This window comes from Octopus sinensis, linkage group LG18 (genome assembly GCF_006345805.1).
Source record: "Octopus sinensis linkage group LG18, ASM634580v1, whole genome shotgun sequence".
Classification (NCBI taxonomy): domain Eukaryota; kingdom Metazoa; phylum Mollusca; class Cephalopoda; order Octopoda; family Octopodidae; genus Octopus; species Octopus sinensis.
The window spans coordinates 6,915,903-6,941,114 of NC_043014.1; the positions used below are offsets into that span (position 1 = coordinate 6,915,903).

The 25,212-nt window shown below is 41.3% G+C and overlaps 1 protein-coding gene across 2 annotated transcripts in view; it reads right to left on the reverse strand.

Annotated features, from left to right (window-relative positions):
* Nucleotides 1-25,212, reverse strand: part of LOC115221466 (aurora kinase C) — a 71,266-nt gene that overhangs the window by 21,611 nt on the left and 24,443 nt on the right. For both annotated transcript variants that reach the window (XM_029791651.2, XM_036510689.1), the window contains one exon: nucleotides 16,634-16,772. In XM_029791651.2, coding sequence (XP_029647511.1) covers nucleotides 16,634-16,772 — 139 coding nt within the window. The remainder of the gene's footprint in view (nucleotides 1-16,633; nucleotides 16,773-25,212) is intronic.

The window sequence follows — 25,212 nt, forward strand, 5'->3', positions numbered from 1 at the left end:
AACTTAGTTACCATTAAGCTAGTTTTAGGAACATAAATTGTGACTAAGGTTTGGTGGAAGATTCTAATTCAGAACTTATGAAAACAAGACATTTGTACTCAGAGCCAGAGCAGGTTACAGCTGGGTTGGGTTGTCTGTCTGTGCTGTCGTCCTGGTAGCAATTCCAAAAACATCATTATTTTTTATTGAACTAATCCCTGGAGCATATCGAGACAAACTAGAGAAGTTTCTCTTGGCAACAGGATTACCTTTACAGGGAGAAAAAAGAATCAATCATAAGATCAATCGTACTTTTACATGCCTGATCATCATCATCATCACCATCATCGTTTAGCACCCGTTTTCCGCGCTAGCACGGGTTGGACGGTTCGACCGGGGTCTGGGAAGCCACGGCTGCACCAGGCTCCAGTCTTACCTAGCAATGTTTCTACAGCTGGATGCCCTTCCTAACGCCAACCACTCCGCGAGTGTAGTGGGTGCTTTTTACGTGCCACATGCACAGGTGCCAGGGGGGTCTGGCATTGGCGACGATCGGTTGGTGCTTTTAACGTGCCACCGGCATGGAAGCCAGCCAAGGCGGTGCTGGCATCGGCCACATTCGGATGGTGCTTTTTATGTGCCACCGGCACAGAAGCCAGTCGAGGCGACGCTGGCATCGGCCACATTCGGATGGTGCTTTTTATGTGCCACCGGCACAGAAGCCAGTCGAGGCGGCACTGGCAATGGCCATGTTCAGATGGTGCTTTTTATGTGCCACCGACACAGGTATCACAACTACTATTTCCATAGATATTTGTTTCGATGTTCGTGTACATGCCCTTGACTCAACAGGTCTCCTGAAGCACAGCGAGACGTTCCGGGATCCAAGGTACTTTGAATGGGCAGGGTCTATGCGGAACTGGAGCCGGAAGCATCCCGGGTCTTTGTAATGTCGGATGGAATTCGTTTTCTACAGTAGAATGCCTTCCCTGTTGCCAACCCATCCCTATTTCGAAATAAGATTAATATCTTTCCCCATGACTGAAGCAGCGAACTGGCAGAACCATTAGCGCACTGGGTAAAAATGATTAGAGGCACTTCATTTGTCTTCGTGTTCTGAGTTCAAATTCCACCGAGGTTGACTTTGCCTTTCATCCTTTCAGGGTTGATTGAATAAGTAGCAGTCGAGCACTGGGGTCGGGGTAGTTGACCTCAATCCCTCTCCCGAAAATTCTGACCCTATGCCATAATTTGAAATTCAGTATTTTCGCCTGCCACTACATTCTGAGTTCAAATTCCACCAATGTCAACTTTGCCTTTCATCATCATCATCATCGTTTAATGTCTGTTCTCCATGCTAGCATGGGTTGGACGGTTCAACCGGGGATCTGGGAAAGCCAGAAGGCTGCACCAAGCTCCAGTCTGATCAGGCAGTGTTTCCACAGCTGTATGCCCTTCCTAATGCCAACCACTCCGTGAGTGTAGCGGGTGCTTTTTACGTGCCACCGGCACAGGTGCCTAAGTACCAGTTATGCACCGGAGTTGACGTAATCAATTTAATCCCTTTGTCTATCCTTGTTTGTCCCCTGTGGGTAATAAAGAAAAATATGTTCCCCACGACTGGAACATGCTTTCACAGAAGACTAAACATGAATACTGCATGCATGTTGGTAATACACATCAAGTCAAAGGCAGGCAGTGACATACAGCACACACCCCTATATATATATATATATATATATATATGTACATACATACACAGCAAGCTTCTTTCAGTTTCCATCTACCAAATCCACTCACAAGGGCTGTTGTAGAGTGTAAGTGATTTCAGAGAAAAATTGGGTCTATGAGGCTGGAGCACCGCCTTTATATTCAAGCAAATCGACCCTAGAACTTATTCTTTGTAAGCCTAGTACTTATCGGTCTCTTTTGCCGAATCGCTAAGTTACGGGGATGTAAACACACCAGCATTGATTGTCAAGTGATGCTGGGGGGGGGGGGGACACACAGACACAAATATATACAACGGGCTTCTTTCAGTTTCCTTCTACCAAATCCACTCACAAGGCTTTGGTTGGCCAAGGGCTGTTGTAGGAGACACTTGCCCAAGGAACCTTGCAGGATTGAACCCGGAACCCTGTGGCCTGGAAGCAAAGTTCTTAATTCGCAACACCACTTGCGTCGGTCCGCCTTCATAATTTATTATATCAAATGTTTAAGTCAGCTCGAATTAGAGCAGACTAATGATAAAAGGCATTCCAGCTGTGACCATCACATCTTTATCTACTGGGGAGGATAGGTGAAGACTTGAAAGAAACGAAGCCAGCACATCAGTGTTTATATACGACAGAGTGTAAGTGATCGGAGAGAAAAACTGGGTCTATGAGGCATCTGGTTTAGCATGCAAGATAGAAGACTGCACAGGTATGGCCATGTAATGCATAGGAATGAAGACAGTGGAATCAAGACGGAACATGTAGGAGGGGCAGACCCAGGAAGATATGGGACGAAAGGACCTGCAGACATTGGGACTCACAGACGGGATGACTTGCTTCCATTTATGCTTTGTACATCACCAAATTGCTACTTGCTGATGCCATCATCATCATCATCATTTAGCATCCGCTTTCCATGCTAGCATGGGTTGGACGGTTCAACTGGGGTCTGGGAAGCCAGGTGGCTGCACCAGGCTCCAGTCTGATCTGGCAGTGTTTCTACGGCTGGATGCCCTTCCTAACGCCAACCACTCCATGAGTGTAGTGGGTGCTTTTTACGTGCCAGAAGATATACACTTCTCTTCAAATACTGACAAAAAAAGCAAAAAAAAAACACACACAGGATGTCTCAAAAATTTTACGGTACTTTTACTTGAATAAAGGCAGAAAAAGCTTTACCTCGCAATTATCTCAAAGCTACGAGAATTCAATAACACGATTTAAAATTTTTTTTTTACTGATTTCGTAGAGAAATCAAATATGGCCAGTTCAAACAAAGGGGAATTGCTTTCAGCCGGTTTCGGCTGGTTTAACCCTTTAGTGTTTAAGCCGGCCAAATCCGGCCCAATATATTCTACATGTTTTATATTCAAACTGGCAATATCTAGCCTCTCACTCCTAACCTACAATGCCATTCTGAAAATAAACAATCACATCATTGAAACCTCAAACCTATAAGATAATGCATGATTAATTCAAAACAATTTGAGTGAAAAAGTATTACATTTAATGTAATATTCTGAACACTAAAGAGTTAAGCAAATACGTCGCATGATACTACACGTTTTAACTCCTCAGTTGGACCCGTTAATAACAATCCCTCAATTGGAGCTGTTAATTACCTTATCTTTATATATAAAAGTGAAGTTGTGTGAGAGTCTGTCTCCTCCGATTTAGATTCCTAACTACTCCCACATTTTGCGGTGCAGTTTAACCAAAAGTGGGTATCTTATAGTCGTGATTCATATCCAGCCCTTCTGGGTATTAGCACGTGTCTACGATGAGTCAACGATTTAAAAAAAAATTTACCATAATTTTTTTTCCATTTTTTTGCTATAACTCTCTAAAAATGCTTTATAGTTATTTCCCTTACAAACCTGAGCAACGCCGGGCGATACTGCTAGTCTTTATATATATAAAAGTCAAGTTGTATGTCTGTCTCCTACGATTTAGATTCCTAACTACTCCCACATTTTGCGGTGCAGTTTAACCAAAACCGGGTATCTTATAGTCGTGATTCATATCGAGCCCTTCTGGCAAAAAGGACTGCCACAGCCAAACACCTGCTTCAATGACATAATTAATACCTGAGGGCATAAACACCACAAAGCAAGCAAAGAAGCCAACAGCTAAACCATCACAAGGTTTTAATATCCACACACACATCCAGACAGTTGTCCTTAAATTGGCAGATATAGCCACTCATATAATTTTAAGCAATTACAATTAAATTGCTTTGTAAAAATTAAAATAAAACACATGTTATCACGAACTTCCAAGTTGCTTAATACAAAATGGGGGGAAAAAAAAAAAAAAAATTGCAGTTTTTATTTCAAATTTATTTTTAATGATTTCACACATCCAATTAAGTTCTATTTTACTATTTACAGGGGACATTCTGATCTGTTATGGCAGTGGTTCTCAACCAGGCCCACATGACTCTTTACTCTCTCTCTCTCTTTTACTTGTTTCAGTCATTTGACTGCGGCCATGCCGGAGCACCGCCTTTTAGTCGAGCAAATCGACCCCGGGACTTATTCTTTTTGTAAGCCCAGTACTTATTCTATCGGTCTCTTTTTGCCGAACCGCTAAGTGACGGGGACGTAAACACACCAGCATCGGTTGTCAAGCGATGGTGCAGGGGGGGGGACAAACACAGACACACACATTTATATATATATATATATATATATATATATATATAGAGAGAGAGAGAGAGAGAGACACACACACGTGTATATATATATATATACATACATATATACGACAGGCTTCTTTCAGTTTCCGTCTACCAAATCCACTCACAAGGCATGGGTCAGCCCGAGGCTATAGTAGAAGACACTTGCCCAAGATGCCACGCAGTGGGACTGAACCCGGAACCATGTGGTTGGTAAGCAAGCTACTTACCACACAGCCACTCCTAGATCTGGTCATTAAAATTTATGCACACTAAATCAGAGTTCTACAATGTAAAGGTGCATGGCTTAGTGGTTCGGGTACTTGGCTCACAATTCTAAGGTTGTGAGTTCGATTCCCAGTAGTGCCTTGTGTCCTTGAGCCAGGCACTTTACTTCCTTTTGCTCCAGTCAACTCAGCTGGCAAAACTGGGTTGGGCCTGTAGGTCAAAGGGCCAGCCTTGTCACATTAGCATTGCAACCCTGAGTCTCTGAGGACTACGTCAAGGGCACAACGTGTCTGCGGAATACTCAGCCACATGCAAACAAGATGTTTTTTTGTGAAGGCATGTGGCTAAGTGGTTAGAGCATTCAGCTCACAATTTCAAAACCATGAGTTCAAATCCCAGCTGTGCATTCATCACATCAGGTGTGTAATGCTGAGTCTCTCTGAGAACCATGACATGCGTAGGCATGTCCATGGAGTGCTCAGCCACATGCACATTAATTTAACGAGCAGGCTGTTCTGTTGATTGGACCGACTGGAACCCTAGTTATTATAACAAATTAAATGCCAGTACTGGTACAATATACAAAATATCTTAATTTTACAGACACTTCCTAATATTTAATTATAAAAAAAATATTTCAATTTTTCATACAATTCCTAATATTTAACTATAAAAAAATAATTTTAATTTTTCATACAATTCCTAATATTTAATTATAAAAAAAATATATTTTAATTTTTCATACAATTCCTAATATTTAACTATAAAAAATTTTTTTAATTTTTCATACAATTCCTAATATTTAATTATAAAAAAAATATATTTTAATTTTTCATACAATTCCTAATATTTAATCATAAAAAAATTTTAATTATAAAAAAGATATTTTAATTTTTCATACAATTCCTAATATTTAATTATAAAAAAAATTTAATTATAAAAAAGATATTTTAATTTTTCATACAATTCCTAATATTTCATTATAAAAATATATTTTAATTTTTCATACAATTCCTAATATTTAATTATAAAAAAATTTTAATTATAAAAAAGATATTTTAATTTTTCATACAAGTCCTAATATTTAATTATAAAAAAATTTAATTATAAAAAAGATATTTTAATTTTTCATACAATTCCTAATATTTAATTATAAAAAAAATTTAATTATAAAAAATATATTTTAATTTTTCATACAATTCCTAATATTTAATTATTAAAAAATTTAATTATAAAAAAGATATTTTAATTTTTCATACAATTCCTAATATTTAATAAAAAAAAAATTTCACAGTAGTGAAATAGGAATCAAAGGGGTCCATTAGTGAAAAATGGTTGAGGACCCCTGTATTATGATGTTCGCTGTCACCACCACCAGGGGCCCAGCACAGATTTCTATTCGCTGACACACTCAAATATCCAACCTCATACATAAAACATTAGAATATTCAGGTTTCACAAGGTGTCAAAGTTCTTAAACTACTACCCACCCACTCCCCCATTCAGCCTACCCAGCCACAGGCAGTGTTACCGGATCAATAAAGATATCTACTTAACTGGTTTCACAAATAATAATTCTAACCACAGCTTGAAATATCTCTAACGCTTCTTTTTTTATAGATCTATATTTAAGAGTTGAGGAATTATTTACATTTGACGGATATTTGTCCTCATTTTGTTTGTTGTTAACACAACGCTTCAGTTCTTTTCTACCCACCCACTCCCCCATTCAGCCTACCCAGCCACAGGCAGTATTACCGGATCAATTAAGATATTTACTTAACTGGTTTCGCAAATAATTCTAACCACAGCTTAAAATATCTCTAACACTTCTTTTTTTATAGATCTATATTTAAGAGTTGAGGAATTATTTACATTTGACAGATATTTGTCCTCATTTTGTTTGTTGTTAACACAACGTTTCGGCTGATATACCCTCCAGCCTTCATCAGGTGTCTTGGGGAAATTTCGAACCTGGGTTCTCATCCATAAGGTATTTGGGAAAAATTTCAATATAGATGAAGCCATGATAGGCTATAAGGGCAGAGTACATTTTCGGCAGTACATGCCTACCAAACCAACTAAATGGGGGTTCAAGGTATGGGAAGTTTGTGAATCGGAGACAGGTAAAAAATACAATAGGAAAAGACCACATGGATTGGGACATGATGTTGTATGGTCTCTTACACAACCATTTCACCATCAGCACCGACACCTCTATTTCGACCCTTGTGTTAAGGGTACTTTGGACAGTGTCACGACAAATATGGCATACCAACCGATCGTGGCCGATGCCAGACACCCCCCACCCTGGCACCTGTGCAGGTGGCACGTAAAAAGCACCCACTACACTCGCGGAGTGGTTGGCGTTAGGAAGGGCATCCAGCTGTAGAAACACTGCCAGATCAGACTGGAGCCTGGTGCAGCCCCTGGCTTCCCAGACCCCGGTCGAACCATCCAACCCATGCTAGCGTGGAAAACAGATGTTAAACGATGATGATGATTCCTTTTCATTTTATTATATAATATGTGAAAGTGAGAACTACATATTAACTGTATTCACCTTTGTCTCACCTGTTAATGAGATTTTTTATTAGATGCATTTTGTTACGTAAATGAATTCGTTAAATTGTATAAGAGTGCATAGCCAATGGTATATTGACTAGTAAAAGAGTTTTGTACTTTATTATCAATGAAAATGTTTGAATGAAGTATAGAAAATGACTAAAATCTTCTACCGATTACACCTGTATTTTAATTAATTCAAATTAATGTACCTCATCTCGAAAAATGTAAAATCATTGGCAGTTGATATCTGGGATAATTTTAGCAGCAAACCAAACAGGTAAGATGTATTAAGAATATGAATTATAATATTTTCACACCTGATAATTAAATTTACCTGCCCATAAAAGTAAAATTTAGCCAGAAAGATCAGCTAAAATTACGTAATTATAAACCACTGGCATATAAGCACCCATTTACAAAGTTTCAAATCTGTATTTTCATTTTCATATCATCTTGTTTCAGCTCACGAGCTGTGGCCATGCTGGGTCACCGCCATGTATACTCTCTTTTACTTGTTTCAGTCATTTGACTGCGGCCATGCTGGAGCACCGCCTTTAGTCGAGCAACTCGACCCCGGGACTTATTCTATCGGTCTCTTTTTGCTGAACCGCTAAGTGACGGGGACGTAAACACACCAGCATTGGTTGTCAAGCAATGCTAGGGGGACAAACACAGACACACAAACATACATATATATACATATATACGACGGGCTTCTTTTAGTTTCCGTCTACCAAATCCACTCACAAGGCTTTGGTCGGCCCGAGGCTATAGTAGAAGGCATTTGCCCAAGGTGCCACGCAGTGGGACTGAACCCGGAGCCACGTGGCTGGTAAGCAAGCTACTTACCACACAGCCACTCCTGCGCCTATGTATGTAGAAAATTAATAGAGTTACAAGCAAATATTGTGGACACCCCACTCGAACCTGAATAAATCAAAATTAATGTGAACAGATAAGGATTACATTTGACAAATTAATCTGAACACTTAAAGGGTTAAACCTCCAAAGTCCCATTGACGTCAGAAAGCATTCTTCCCAGTACGGCCCGCACACATGCTGGAGATGGGAGGAAACGTCCTCTATATCTAATCCAATAAAATTTACAACTTTTTGAAGCGGTTAACCTACTGACAATATAAATATTCTTAAAGGCAACAAAACAGCAGGCAAGCACATGACTGCATTATTTGGCAGAGACATTGTTTAGTGATTTATCTCCGGACAAATGAAAAGAAATTCGGTAAAGAAACAGCTAATACCCCCCTGACACTCCAGGCAGCAAATGATTTAATGAAGATACACTGGGTCTGAATCCGAAAACGGAATCAAAGAAGAAAGAAAAAAAAAACTAATTAAAAAAGGTGGAAAGGAGTGGCTGTGTGGTAAGTAGCTTGCTTACCAACCACATGGTTCCGGGTTCAGTCCCACTGCGTGGCACCTTGGGCAAGTGTCTTCTACTATAGCCTCGGGCCGACCAAAGCCTTGTGAGTGGATTTGGTAGACGTAAACTGAAAGAAGCCCGTTGTATATATGTATATATATATATATATATATATATATATTATATATATATATATATATATATATGTGCGTGTGTGTTTGTGTGTCTATGTTTGTCCCCCTAGCATTGCTTGACAACCGACGCTGGTGTGTTTATGTCCCCCGTCACTTAGCGGTTTGGCAAAAGAAACCGATAGAATAAGTACTGGGCTTACAAAGAATAAGTCCAGGGGTTCAAGTTGCTCGATTAAAGGTGGTGCTCCAGCATGGCCGCAGTCAAATGACTGAAACAAGTAAAAAGAGTATAAAAAAAAAGAGTATATAAACAATACCAACAAAGAACAGGATGGTCACACTGGAGCAATTTAGAGAACATCATTATTGTTTTCACATCTGTTTTTCTATGCTTGCATGGGTCAGGTGGATATCACAGTGGCAGATTTTCTATGACTGGATGCCCTTCCTGTTGCTAACGCAAACCCATTTCAGGTTTGTAATTAATATGATCCAACAGTGAATTATACCCAGCCTCAACCCCAAAGGTCTTCTTTCTAAAGAAGGTATGCCCCTAGCGCCAGGTTCCTCACAACAATCCTTCTCTTTCCCATATATATTTGAAAGCATAATGTATAACAAACTATAGTCGCAAATATGTAATTTGAAATGCAATTCATAAACATGAAGGAGTGGCTGTGTGGTAAGTAGCTTGCTAACCAACCACATGGTTCCGGGTTCAGTCCCACTGCGTGGCATCTTGGGCAAGTGTCTCCTGCTATAGCCCCGGGCCGACCAATGCCTTGTGAGTGGATTTGGTAGATGGAAACTGAAAGAAGCCTGTCGTATATATGTATATATATATATATGAATGTATGTGTGTATTTGTGTGTCTGTGTTTGTCCCCCTAGCATTGCTTGACAACCGATGCTGGTTCGGCAAAAAGAGACCGATAGAATAAGTACTGGGCTTCCAAAGAATAAGTCCCGGGTTCAATTTGCTCGACTAAAGGCGGTGCTCCAGCATGGCCGCAGTCAAATGACTGAAACAAGTAAAAGATGAAGGCAATTGTGATAGGAAAAGTATAGATACAAGAGAGGAGAGAAAACAATATGTTATTTTGACTATGCACTCATTAACCTACTTGAAAACCGCATGAAATAACCTGGTCTTATTTAAATGAGAATTCTGGGGTTGAGGCTGGGTATAATTCACTGTTGGATCATATTAATTACAAACCTGAAATGGGTTTGCGTTAGCAACAGGAAGGGCATCCAGTCATAGAAAATCTGCCACTGTGATATCCACCTGACCCATGCAAGCATAGAAAAACAGATGTGAAAACAATAATGATGTTCTCTAAATTGCTCCAGTGTGACCATGCTGTTCTTTGTTGGTATTGTTTATATACTCATTTTACTTGTTTCAGTCATTTGACTGCGGCCATGCTGGAGCACCACCTTTAATCGAGCAATTTGACCCCCTGGACTTATTCTTTGTAAGCCCAGTACTTATTTAAATGAGAATTCTAATTCATCTCAAGGCTTCGTTAGATAAACAATTGCTTACCAACCACATGGTTCTGGGTTCAGTCCCACTGCGTGGCACCTTGGACAAGTGTCTTCTACTATAGCCTCGGGCCGACCAAAGCCTTGTGAGTGGATTTGGTAGACGGAAACTGAAAGAAGCCCGTCCTATATATGTATGTATATATATATATATATATATATATATATATATATATATATATATATATATATATATGCGCAGGAGTGGCTGTGTGGTAAGTAGCTTGCTTACCAACCACATGGTTCCGGGTTCAGTCCCACTGCGTGGCACCTTGGACAAGTGTCTTCTACTATAGCCTCGGGCCGACCAAAGCCTTGTGAGTGGATTTGGTAGACGGAAACTGAAAGAAGCCCGTCGTGTGTGTGTGTGTGTGTATATATATGCGTGTGTGTGTTTGTGCGTCTGTGTTTGTCCCCCTAGCATTGCTTGACGACCGATGCTGGTGTGTTTATGTCCTCGTCACTTAGTGGCTCGGCAAAAGAGACCGATAGAATAAGTACTGGGCTTACAAAAGAATAAGTCCCGGGGTCGAGTTGCTCGACTAAAGGCGGTGCTCCAGCATGACCGCAGTCAAATGACTGAAACAAGTAAAAGAGTAAAGAGAGAGTATACAACTTCAGTTTATTACAAATAAACTAGAGCATACCCTGACAGTTATAACAAGAAAAAAAGCACATGTTCTGAGTTGACCTTTTCGTAATTTTTTTGTTTTATATTATACAAGAAACGAAGAAGTAATTAAGCAGATGCAAAGACAAGAGGTTATGAGACAGGAAGACCTGTTGGGGCAAGTGAAATTGGAATCGAAATTGAACCAATCCTATGACTGGCACCCGGCAGATGCCAGGACCCCTGGACTGGAGATACGTAAAAAGCACCATCCGAATCGTGGCCGAAGCCAGTGCCGCCTCGACTGGCTTCCGTGCAAGTGGCACGTAAAATGCACCAATCCGACCGTGGCCGATGCCAGCCTCGCCTGGCACCAGTGCAGGTGGCACGTAAAAAGCACCCACTACACTCACGGAGTGGTTGGCATTAGGAAGGGCATCCAGCTGTAGAAACACTGCCAGATCAGACCGGAGCCTGGTGCAGCCTTCTGGCTTCCCAGATCCCCGGTCGAACCGTCCAACCCATGCTAGCATGGAGAATGGACGTTAAACGATGATGATGACATCTCATTTTACAAGCGCAGCTGTTGAAAGGTCCAGAATGTGACATACCTATGTCAACAAAGCACTTTTCATAAAAAGAATCACTGAGGTTAAGTAAAGACATCTCGTACAGGTAAGAGCACAAATGAGGGAGGATTAATACAGACATCATCATCATCATCGTCATCATTTAACATCCGTTTCCAATGCTAACATATGGCGCAGGAGTGGCTGTGTGGTGAGTAGCTTGCTTACCAGCCACATGGTACCGGGTTCAGTCCTACTGCGTGGCACCTTGGGCAAGTGTCTTCTGCTAAAGCCCCGGGCAGACCAATGCCTTGGGAGTGGATTTGGTAGACGGAAACTGAAAGAAGCCTGTCATATATATATGTATATATATGTGTGTGTGTGTGTGTGTTTGTGTGCTTGACAACCGCTGCTGGTGTGTTTACGTCCCTGTCACTTAGTGGTTCGGCAAAAAGAGACCGATAGAATAAGTACTTGGCTTACAAAGAATAAGTCCCGGGGTCGATTTGCTCGACTAAAGGCGGTGCTCCAGCATGGCCGCAGTCAAATGACTGAAACAATTAAAAGAGTAAAAGAGTAATATGCAACCATGGTTTGGACGATTCAAGAGGAGCTGGCAGTCCAGGCAAAGCTCTACTGTAGCTTTGCCAGTTTCAACTGCTGTGGACGCAGCGCCAACCACTTTATGTTGCGCACTGTGTGCCATTTTTGTCGTGCCACTAACAAGTCTGATTGTTGAATAAACTGTAAAACAGGCAGAGATCATCAGAGAAAAGAAGCCCCCCCCCCTAAACCAGAAGTGCACACGCATACATTGATCTACACAATGCCGTCATTAAGTTTGAATATATGGATGCCTGCAGCTATCAACAATGATTATCTTTATATATAAACTTGAAGTTGTGTGTGTGAGACTGTCTCCTCCGATTTAGATTCCTATCTACTCCCACATTTTGCGGTGCAGTTTAACCAAAACCGGGTATCTTATAGTCATCATTCATATCGAGCCCCTCTGGGTATTAGCGCGAGTCTACGATGAGTCTACAATTTTAAAAATAATTTACCATCATTTTTCCGCATTTTTAATGATTTTTGCTCAGGTTATATAAGGGAAATAACTCTCTAAAAATGCTTGTATAGTTATTTCCTTTACAAACCCGAGCAACGCCGGGCGATACTGCTAGTTTCATCTAAACTTCCTGGATACGTGGTTAGGAGGTTTGCTTTCCCAGTGATGTTGCAGTGTCCAACAATATACCTTGACCCATTGGCGCAGAAAAGTCAGCATTAAAATAATGATAACGATATAATGAAGCAAACCGTAGACGGGTGGGGTAATATCCGGATATTTCACGTTACCCCGAAAAGCTTCCAACATTTAATGAGAAACCCAAGTTTGTCTGGTTAATCCATCAACAAAGTAACAGTTGGGATTATTTAATGTGCAAGGTGTGGCTGCAGCTGTGTGGTAAGAAGCTTGCTTCCCAACCACATGGTTCTGGGTTCAGTCTCTCTGAACGGCACCTTGAGCAAGTCTCTACTATAGCCTCAGGCCAACTAAAGCCTCGTGACTTGGTAGGCGGAAACTGAAAGAAGCTTGTCAGGTGTGAGCCCACCCCCACCCCATCACCAGTTTTGATGTGTATATGACCCCATAACTTAGCAGTCCAGTACTAGGCTTACAAGTCCTGCGGTTGATTTGTTCAACTGAAATCTCTCAAGGTGGTGCTCCAGCATGGCCACAGTCAAATGACTGAAACAAGAATAAAAAAAAAAAAAAAGAATCTCCATGACTCCAGGTTTTAACTTTGCACAGGTGTGAAAACTGATGAAATTGCTGGTCTCCAGAGTCTGGCGTATCCATGGTAATATCCAAAGCAGTTACAAAACTTTTCATTAATCTAATTACTATTGACAAACATTTCTCGAGCAGGTATCATGCTTTTAATATCTTCACAAAGTAATTAGCCCCATTGATCACATCAATCAATATAGGCCAAGCAAGTCATTGAGCAATAATCATTAGCCAGCAGAAGTTATGTACTTTTTTAATTTGTGGACATTAAACGACCAGGCTTTTGCTGTTAACCTGTCTCAAGCCAGCCGAGAAATATTCCGGTTTACGTGACCTCCCGGATGAAAACAAATGAATAACCTAGTCATATTTATATGAGAATTTCAGGATAAACTAGCACTATGACCTGGCAATGCCGGGTTATAGTGCTAGTGCATGCATATACAGCTGCGCGCGTGTGCACATACACGCGAGTACTGTCCAAATCTCCGACCAATCACATACAGCTAGCTGGCATTCGATTGGCATAACATGTTTCGGGCATTTTAATTGGGTTTTGGATAGAAAATTCACTTCTATTGACTTTTTAATGGCTTTGCGGGGTGACTGGGGAAATGTAAAGATGCGCATGACCACCCTTGGACGGTTTTGAATGACCATTGTGCCTGAGAGGGTAACTTTCTAGGTGCAATCCCATGGTCAGTCATGACCAAAGGGGGTCACAGCAAAATGTTGACTGCGACTTCAGAATTTCAAAATGCTTTGCCTTCAGACAGTCTAAAACTTCGAAGTCACTATCAATCAGCTTGTAAGAAATAATGAATATGTACCCTATGAAGGTAATCCTTCAGTTCAATTCCAGTTTCATGTTGTCTAGGAGCAAGTTTGAATTCAAAGAATTTTCGAAAGACACAGAAAGATCGAAGAAAATATATGGCAAACATGAAAACCATGCGTTTGATTATGAACCAGAAACTTCTTTTTCATCATCATCATCATCATCATCATTTAATGTCTGCTTTCCATGCTGGCATGGGTTGGACGATTAGACCGAGGACTGGTTGAGTCCGAGGCTACACCAGGCTCAATCTGATCTGGCAGTTTCTACAGCTGGATGCCCTTCCTAATGCCAACCACCCCGAGAGTGTAGAAATATTCTGGAACGAAAACCATTCTGACAGCTTCCATAACAAACAATAACAGAAAGAAAAAAAATTTGTACCTGAATGCAGTAATAGTTTAAAAACAGTTAATCCTATTTTTAGAAAAGGTATTAGACCTAACCACAGTCTTTCCAAGGAAACGAAACCATTTTTTTTCTTCTTTTTCCTTTGAAGCTAATCCTGCATAAATGAATCTTTTTGCACAATGGGAACCAAGTTGAAAAACATGATAGTTCTTCAACATTCTTGGAATAAAGTTAGAAATGAATTTGATTTACAAATATTTTTTTTTTTTAAACTTTACCTAATTTTTATTTTTTATAATTAATTAAATGTATCACAAATCTTAATTATTCTCTTTACTTGTTTCAGTCATTTTGACAGCGGCCATGCTGGAGTATCACCTTTAGTCAGACAAATTGACCCCCAGGACATTCTTTGTAAGCCTAGTACTTATTCTATCCGTCTCTTCATGTTCATGTCTGCTAGAACATGTCAAGAGTGGATATCTACTCATTGTTTTTTTTGCATAAACTAAATAATTTCATCCTTTTAGAGTTTACATCCATATAATTCTTTCTTTCTTCACCATGGCTTTGGACAAGTTTATACACTTTAACCCTTTCCTTACTGTATTTATTTTGAGATGCTCTGTGTTTCTTTCAATTTATTTTAAATATAACAAAGAATTTAGTAAAATAACTTAGTTATCATGAAGCTAGTTTTAGGAACAGAAATTGTGACTAAGGTTTGGTGGAAGATTTTAATTCAAAACCTTTGAAAACAAGACATTTGTACTCAGAGCCAAAAGTGGTTTCAACCAGGTTGGTAACGAAAGGGTTAAGAATTGTTTCTCTATTATATATATTTTAACCCTTTCATTACTGTATTTATTTTGAGATGCTCTGTGTTGCTTTCAATTTATTTCAAATATAACAAAAAATTTAGTAAAATAACTTATTTATCGTTAAGCTAGTGTTAGGAACATAAATTGTGACTAAGGTTTGGTGGAAGATTTTAATTCAAAACTTTTGAAAACAAGACATTTGTACTACAGAACCAGAGCCGGGTTGGTAACGAAAGCGCTAATTAATACCCAGTGCTAGTTCCAACACCATATTCTTTAGTGAGCACTGCGACAGACACTACAATAAAGTTTCTTTAGTAACTCTAATCCTTGCATTATTGATAATGTTCTTTTTCTGTTTCTCCCTGTTATCAATTGGGGTCCCAGCAGTTCTTTGACATTTTCAGAGAAAATAATATGCAAAGTCACAAGAAACAACACAAAAACAGCAAACGGATATCTTCTCTCTCTGTGCTGAGCCACACCTGACGCTTGGCGCTAAGTGGCACCAAGCTGCCAAGCGGTGCCACGTCATGTGAGTCTGGTCACCGTGGTCAGCTGTTTGCACACCAAACGATTCCTGTTATGACATGCGCCACCCTGCCACAAAAAAAAGTTTGGTTTTAGGGGTTTCCCAGATAAAGGTTTGTGTACCTGTACTGCTGAGGTGGCAAAATGGCAGAATCATTAGCACGCTGGGCAAAACACTTTACTGGCATTTCGGGGCATGTTCTCAGTTCAAATTCTGCCGAGGTCAACTTAGCCGTTCATCCTTTTGGGGGCCAATAAAACGAGTAGCAGTTGAGCACTGGGGGCTGATGTAATCACCTTAACCCCCACCTCAAAAATTGCTGGCTGTACCAAAATTTGAAACAACGACGACCACCACCACTGGCCACTTGTTTCATTGAACTTTGGAGAAGACAAATTAAGATTTGAACCCATTTTCTTTAGGTATTATTGCCATCTCATTTTTTTAACATTACCAGTTCCAGTGGCTATGGGAAGTTAGCCAACTTCAATCCCTGAGATAGACATGAATTTATGGTACAATGATATACCTATTTCTTTATTACCCACAAGGGGCTAAACATAGAGGGGACAGACATGGGTATTAAGTCGATTACAACGACCCCAGTGCGTAACCGGTACTTATTTAATCGACCCCGAGAGGATGAAAGGCAAAGTCAACCCCGGCGGAATTTGAACTCAGAACGTAGCGGCAGACAAAATACCGCTCAGTATTTTGCCCGGCGTGCTAACGGTTCTGCCAAAGAGACCGAGTGGTCTCCTTGGTAACTAAGTTACCCCATCTAAAAAAAAACTAAGAAATTACCAAAAAAAAAATAAAATAAAAAAAAATAAAAAAAGGTGCAAAAAAGGATTTTAAAAAAGGGGAAAAAGACAAATCACATACCGAAGCTGCTGTTTCTTCACTGAAGCGGTGCTTTCTCTGTAAGTGCTTATATAGCTCCCCTTCTGGAGCATACTCCAAAATCAAGTAGACCCGAGATTTATCATGGAAATAACCATAGAGGCGAAGAATATTTGGGTGTCTGTAATTAATGGAAACGATTGGAGAAAATAAGGAAGCAAATAGAAAAAAAATACAAGTAACAGAAATCAGTATAAGACAAGACGCATGGACCCCTTCATGTTACATAACAGAACCTTTCACTTTCTAAATTGATATGCAACTCGTGTGCCAGTTCCGTGACTGAAACCCTGCACTCCAATGGGAGGGATAAGGGGAGAGGGAACCAAGGGCTTTAATCCTTCTCTTATATTTTGTATGAAAAGGGTTAAAAAGGAGACACTCATGAAGGCTGCACACCAGGCCCCAATCTGATCTGGCAAAGTTTCTACAGCTGGATGCCCTTCCTAATGCCAACTGGTTATCATCATCATCGTTTAGCGTGCGTTTTCCATGCTAGCATGGGTTGGACGGTTCTACTGGGGTCTGTGAAGCCAGAAGGCTTCATCAAGCCCAGTCAAATCTGGCAGTGTTTCTACGGCTGGATGCCCTTCCTAACGCCAACCACTCCGTGAGTGTAGTGGGTGCTTTTTACGTGCCAGACAGAGCTGGCAAACGGCCACGAACGGATGGTGCTTTTTATGTGCCACCGGCACAAGGGCCAGGCGAGGCTGGCAACGGACACGAAACGGAAAACTGGTATATCTATATAAAGCTGAAGTTGTCTGTGTGTGTATGGCAGGTTTGGTAGCCTCCAACTAACACTATCTCCTCCGAGACTCTGCGGCGCAAGTTGACCAAAATTGAGAGTATGATAGAAGGCTTGCTCTTCCTTCCATAGAAGAAAAAATTCAAATCGGACCATGTTAACACCAAAAATTATTTACATCAAAAAGGTGCTTTTTTTTTTTCTATGAAAATCCGTTTTTTACGATTTTTTTACTGCTGTGTTGCCATTTTTCGGTGTATTTCAACCAGAAAAATGTTCACTTAAAGAGAACAACAAGCTACATAATGCAAAATTTTTACTTTTCAAAAATTCCAATTCTAAAGGGTCGAAACAAACCCGAGCAACGCCGGGCGATACTGCTAGTTAAAGAATAAAGATATTGAGAGTCGAAGTTGGTTTAGTTTTACTGACTCCAGGGCCCTGATTATTTCTATAAACAATTATTATTATTGCTACAAACATCAAAGGCAGCAAACTGGCAGAACTGTTAGCATGCAGGGCAAAATGCTTAACACCATCTTGTCTGTCTTTAGGTTCCGAGTTCAAATTCCGCCAACCTCTACTTTGGCTTTCATCCTTTTGGGGGTCGAAATAAGTACCAGTTACGCACTGGGGTCGATGTAATCAAATAGCCACCTCACTCCAAAATTTCAGGCCGTGTGCCTATAGTAGGAAGCATGGATCTTTTCCTTTTGAAGGCCAGATTTCAACACAATTTCTAGTTAACTAAACACTTTTAAACTTCGTATACTGGTAGAATGTGTTTATAAAACATCATTTTCTCTTGGTTTTATTGAGAAAATTCTATAGTTTGTAAGATATTTCGTCTGAAAATCCAAGCATTTCGGCAATTTTAACCAATCGATTACCTCCATTCAACTAAAATCATTTGCTACGTCTAAAACTGAGACAACATCCTGTAATTAACCCTAAACCTTCCCCCTAACCCTAACTTTTTTTTCTTAATTGTTAAATTAATTTAATTCCATTGCTTTAGTTTTTTTTTTTTTTACACACGTAACAATTAAATTAACAATAAAGAAAAAATTTAGGGTTAGGGTTAGGGTTGACGTTTAGGGTTAGTTACAGGATGTTGTCTCAGTTTTAGACGCAGCAAATGATTTTAGCTCAAAAGGGAGCATAGGATTGGTTAAAATTCGAAAAATTAAACTACGTTAAACAAACAAATTACAATTTTCTCAAGAAAGCCAAGAGAAAAAAATGTTTTATTTTGACACATTCTACCAGTATACAAAGTTTTAAAGTGTTTAGTTAACTAGAAATTGTCTGCCGTTCAAAAGGAAAAGATCCAAAAGCATTATTATAAAAAAACATCATTTACCGTCTATTGTTCATACTGGAATAAATATTTTTTGCAGCAAGCTGGTAGAACACCAGAGAAAATCAGCAGCATTTCAGTTTGACTTTAATCAACTGACTTACACCCACCCTGGCCCTTCCCTGCAAGTTTTGAAGCCTTCTGCCTAAAGTAGAAAAGCATTATCCTTATTAAGATAAACAGAGAGACAAGTTTATAATGTTCATAGTCTGCATCATTATAAGATTAATTAAATCAAGTGAACTCTTCACAAGCTGTGATTCCGTGTTGACATAACACTCGATGCTCATTAATAACGGAGCAGTCACTGTTTAAACAATGCTTCAGAGATTAGGCTTTTGGATTAGCTTGCATCAGACACCTACTTATTAAAGAAAAGCGTTACCTTCCACACCCCACACAGTGATGGACCATGTGGGGTTCAGGGGAGCCGTGAACATATCACCTTGCCCTTTAGATCTATTGATCTTTCCTTGCTATATAAATTAGCCACTGGTTAAAAACCTTGTTTGCGCTATCACAAAGGCAAAATTTATGACCAAGCTGTCATCAAAGCAATCAATACAATAAATGTGAGAATTTACGAGTCTCCAGGTATGGCACATGGAGTGAGAGGGAGAATGTACAAGCATACAGTAAATTCTGGTGCACTGAGTTAATCGTTTTCTATTAAAAAAAACCCCCGAAATTTATGGGGCGGGGGGGGGGGGGGATCGACTTCAATTTCGGTCAATATAATCTGTCTACATTGACCTTAGTAAATGTCTTTAAAAGGGAGGAAAAATAAAAAATTAAAAACTGGAATGGTGCAGGAGTGGCTGTGTGGTAAGTAGCTTGCTAACCAACCACACGGTTGCGGGTTCAGTCCCACTGCGTGGCATCTTGGGCAAGTGTCTTCTGCTATAGCCCCGGGCCGACCAATGCCTTGTGAGAGGATTTGGTAGACGGAAACTGAAAGAAGCCTGTCGTATATATGTATGCGTGTATTTGTGTGTCTGTGTTTGTCCCCCTAGCATTGCTTGACAACCGATGCTGGTGTGTTTAGGTCCCCGTCACTTAGCGGTTTGGCAAAAAGAGACCGATAGAATAAGTACTAAAAGGTGGTGCTCCAGCATGGCCGCAGTCAAAATGACTGAAACAAGTAAAAGAGTAAAAAGAAAGTGTTAAATTGCATGTCTAAGCCGAAGAAAGCCTGTATTTGATTACAGCAATTCAGATGGGCCACACAGGTGCTGGATCTATGCAAAGAGCACCCAATCCAGTCTGTAAAGTGGTTGGCATTAGGAAGGACATCCAGCCATAAAAGACCATGCCAAAACAGACTGCACCAATGCTGGTGCCAAGGAAGCCAGTTGCCCCTCTCCTCTAAAATGGTTGGCATTAGGGGAAACCACTAGCCATAGAAACCATGCCAAAACAGACCTTGACTTTTAAGTCTATTGAGGTTTCCTTGCTTTATATATTAGCCACTGGTTAAGAACTTTATTTGCACTACCACAAAGGCAAAATTTACGACCAAGCAACCAACGCCATAATTGGGAGAATTTACGACAGTCTCCAGGTATGGCATGCGGGGTGAGAGGGAGAATATACAAGCATACAGCAAATTCTAGCGCATTGAGTTAATCGCTTTCTATAAATTTAAAAAAAAACGAAATTTATGGGAAAAAACTCAACTTCAATTTCAGTCAATTTTTCTGACTACGTCCGCTTCCCATGCTAGCATGGGTCGGACAATTTGACAACTCTCTTTACTCTTTTACTTGTTTCAGTCAGTTGACTGCGGCCATGCTGGAGCACCGCCTTTAGTCGAGCAACTCGACCCCGGGACTTATTCTTTGTAAGCCCAGTACTTATTCTATCGGTCTCTTTTGCCGAACCGTGAAGTAATGGAGACGTAAACACACCAGCATCGGTTGTCAAGCAATGCTAGGGGGACAAACACAGACACACAAACATACACGCACACAAATATATATATACGACGGGCTTCTTTCAGTTTCTGTCTACCAAATCCACTCACAAGGCTTTGGTCAGCCCGAGGCTATAGTAGAAGACACTTGCCCAAGGTGCCACGTAGTGGGACTGAACCCAGAACCATGTGGTTGGTAAGCAAGCTACTTACCACACAGCCACTCCTGCTCAGTAATCATCATCATCGTTTAGCGTCCGCTTTCCATGCTAGCATGGGTTGGACGGGTCAACTGGGGTCTGTGAAGCTGGAAGGCTTCGTCAGGCCCAGTCAGATCTGGCAGTGTTTCTACGGCTGGATGCCCTTCCTAACGCCAACCACTCCGCGAGTGTAGTGGGTGTTTTTTACATGCCACCTGCACAGGTGCCAGACAGAGCTGGCGAACGGCCACGAACGGATGGTGCACATTTTTAAAAGCATAAAAGAAAAAAAAACCTGGAATGGTGTTAAATTCCATGTCTCAGAAACAGATGTAAGCTGAAGAAAGCCTGTATTTGATTACAGCAATTCAAATGGACCACACAGGTGCTGGTGCTATGCAAAGAGCATCCAATCCAGTCTGTAAAGTGATTGGCATTAGGAAGGGCATCCAGCCGTGAAAACCATGCCGAAACAAGACAGTGGAGCCTGGTGCAATCCTCAGGTTTGCCAGCTCTGGTCAAAATATTCAACTCATGACCACACAGAAGACAGATGTTGAATAATAATGAGAACAACCTCAGAAGGTTAAAAGGGAAAATTGATGTTGGTGGAAACTGAACTCACAACAGGGACGAGCAACATCTTTGTTTAACTGGCACACGCAAGAGTGGCTGTGTGGTAAGTAGCTTGCTTACCAACCACATGGTCCCGAGTTCAGTCCCACTGTGTGGCATCTTGGGCAAGTGTCTTCTGCTATAGCCTCCAGCCAACCAAAGCCTTGTGAGTGGATCTGGTAAATGGAAACTGGAAGAAGCCCGTTGTATATGTGTATGTGTGTTTGTCCCCCCAACATCGCTTGACAACCGATGCTGGTGTGTTTACATCCCTGTAACCTAGCTTGTCTGAAGTAGGGCCCAAGGCTGAATTGTTGGTGTGCCACGCAAAATGCTTAACATTTCTTCCTGGCTTTATGTTGTGGGTTCAAATTCTGCCAAGGTCGACTTGGTCTCTCATCCTTTCAGCTTTGATAAAATGATGTATCAGTCAAAGTATCTGGGACACTGTAATTGACTAAAGCCTTCCTGCTAAAAATTGCAGGCCTGATGCCAAAATGTGAAATTGAATCGTTAGTAGACTGACAAAATGCTTAGCAGCAATTTGTCAACCTTACATTGTGAGTTCAGATTCCACCAAGGTCAAGTTTGCTTTTTATCCTTGCGTCGCCTTACTGGCACTTGTGCCCTTGCTAGTAGGGTGCTAAGAGCACCATCCGAGCATGATCGCTGCCAGAGCAGCCAATTGGCTTCCGTGCCGGTGGCACGTAAAAGGGCGCCACTCGAGTGTGATCGTTACCAACATTGCCTTACTGGCACCCGTAAAAAGATTCGAGCAAGGTCATTGCCAGTACTGCCTGACTGTGTTAACTCTTTTACTTGTTTCAGTCATTTGACTGCGGCCATGCTGGAGCACTGCCTTTAGTCGAGAAAATCGACCCCGGAACTTATTCTTTGTAAGCCTAGTGCTTATTCTATTGGTCTCTTTTACTGTACTTTTTTTTTTTCTTTTTTAGTGACTGACTTTTTAGGAGGGGAAAGAAAAGAATATTCTGTAATGAAGTCATTTTTAACTAGAAGGCCAAATGTTGTCTTTGATTCACTCTCCAGTAAGAATTACAATCACATTTCATGCTTTTGCTTATCTTAATTCTTTTGTATTTTCATTAATCTAATGGAGAGAGAATGGTTGTATGGATGTGGTCATTTAAAAAAATATTTATTAAAATTCCACATGTTTTTGATTTAGCTGTGTATCGTTCGTGGCCGTTGCCAGCCCCGCCTGGCCCCTGTGCCGGTAGCACGTAAAAATCACCATCTGATCGTGGCCGTTTGCCAGACTCGTCTGGCACCTGTGCCGGTGGCACGTAAAATGCCACTACACTCACGGAGTGGTTGGCGTTAGGAAGGGCATCCAGCTGTAGAAACACTGCCAGATCAGACTGGGGCCTGGTGCAGCCTTCTGGTTTCCCAGACCCCATTTGCACCGTCCAACCCATGTTAGCATGGAAAGCAAACGCTAAACGATGTTGATATATATATATGTGTGTGTGTGTGTATGTATGTATGTATGTGGAGGTGAGTGGCTTAGTGGTTAGGGTGTCAGCACCATGATCGTAAGATTGTGGTTTCAATTTCTGAACCGGGCAACACGTGTTCTTGGGCAAAAACGCATTTCGCGTTGCTCCAGTCCACTCAGCTGACAAAAATGTGTAACGCTGCGATGGACTGGCGTCCCATCCAGCTGGGGAACACATACGCCATAGAAACCGGGAAACCGGACCCATGAGCCTGGCTAGGCTTTAAAAGAGCACATTTATCTATATTATATATATATATATTTGGCATTGTTAATTTGACGCTGGTCACTTTGTAACCAGGGCAGTGGCCTTTGGCCTCCATAGGCAATAAAAACAGACAATTCCTTCTGTATCCAAAACAAGGCACATGTGTGTGTGTGTGTATATTATATATATATATCATCATCACCGGAAGTTCCTATTCTTTGCCATTCCGGGGTTGCTTCCCATGAAGACTGCAAATGCTCTCACCATCCCTCCCCCACCCTACCCCTAGTCTCGACCTATGTAAGGTAATGTTCATACAGTGCAAAATATGAAAGGCTAGTGTTATGCAGGTTGTACTGAAGGCTACTTTACTACTTCATTTCTTGCACATGAATTCTGCCAAATGCGAGCTTTCTTTTCAGGTACACGAAGCTACTGTCCACCATCCCAGGGTCTCTAGAGCCCATGCCTCCCACACCCTCAGGGTTGGCACCCTCAACGTTGGCACTCTGAAAGGTAGGTCAGGTGAGATAGTCGAGATGCTTGAACGGAGATGTGTGGATATATGTTGCATGCAAGAAATAAGGTGGAGAGGAGGATCAGCTAGGTTCCTCACAGGCAAGGAACGCAGGTACAAGATTTTCTGGGCAGGGAACACTGACGGGGTTGGTGGCGTGGGTATACTTATCGCTGAGAAATGGGTAGATAAAGTAATTGAGGTAATCAGAGTATGTGACAGAATACTTAAGATTAGATTAGTGCTTCATCATAGTTTAGCAACCATTATATCAGCCTATGCTCCTCAGTCGGGGCTACCCGATGGACAGAAAGACCGATTCTATGACACTCTACTGCAGACTACCGTTACCTCGTTGACGAACGACAGAGACCTTATCTTTGTGGCTGGTGACTTCAATGGTCACGTTGGACGACATGCTGGGGGCTTCCATGGTGTACATGGAGGCTATGGCTATGGCTCCCGAAACGAGGAGGGAACCAGGCTGCTGGAGTTCTGCGATGCAAATAATCTTATGATTTGCAACACTAACTTCAGGAAACCTACCAGCCACCTAGTCACTTACCGATCGGGCCAACATACCAGCCAAATTGACTACATCCTTGCAAGGCAAAGGGAGAGATGGCTGCTTATAAATGCCAAAACCTTCCCAGGTGAATGTACCCCACAACATAGACTGGTAGTTAGTGACTTTAGGATCAGGACTAGGAGGACAACCAGAAGACGACCAATATGGAGAAGAAGGATCTGGAAGCTTAAAGATCCTGCAAATGGACAGAGATTTAGAGACATATTACTTGAAGCCTCTGACGAAGTAGAAGGGGATAGAGCATCACAGGGTGTAGGAGACAGCTGGACGTTTCTAAGGGACAACCTGCTGAGAGCCACTGACCAGATCTGTGGCTGGTGCAAAGTCCCCTCTCGACCTAGAATAACGTGGTGGTGGAACAATATTGTAGACAGGGCTATTAGAGAAAAGAGACAGGCTTGGAAGGTCTGGAAAAATGGGGGTAGCAGGGAATTGTATCAGACTGCCAAAAGAGAAGCTAAGAGACAGGTTTATTTAGCCAGAGGGGAAGCAGATAAGAAAAAATTTGCCAATGTTCTGCGCCGTGAGGACCAAAGACTGGAGGTGTTTCGCGTTGCAAGACAGTGTGTGAGAGAGAATCGTGATGTGGTAGGAGAGAAGTGTGTTCGCATGGAAGATGGTTCACTTGCGCTAAATGAGGATGCAAAGAGAGAGGTTTGGAGATGCCACTATGAAAGTTTGCTGAATAAAGAAAATGAATGGGATAAAGAGAGTCTGCCGAATGTTGACCCAACAGAGGGACCAGCTATCCGAGTTGATAGTTCCGTGGTAGCTAAGGCAATTAGAAGCATGAAGACAGGAAAAGCCCCAGGCCCATCAGGAATCACTGCAGAGATGCTCAAAATGTCTGGTAGTGTCGGCTATAGCCTAGTCACCCATATAGTTAATCAGGT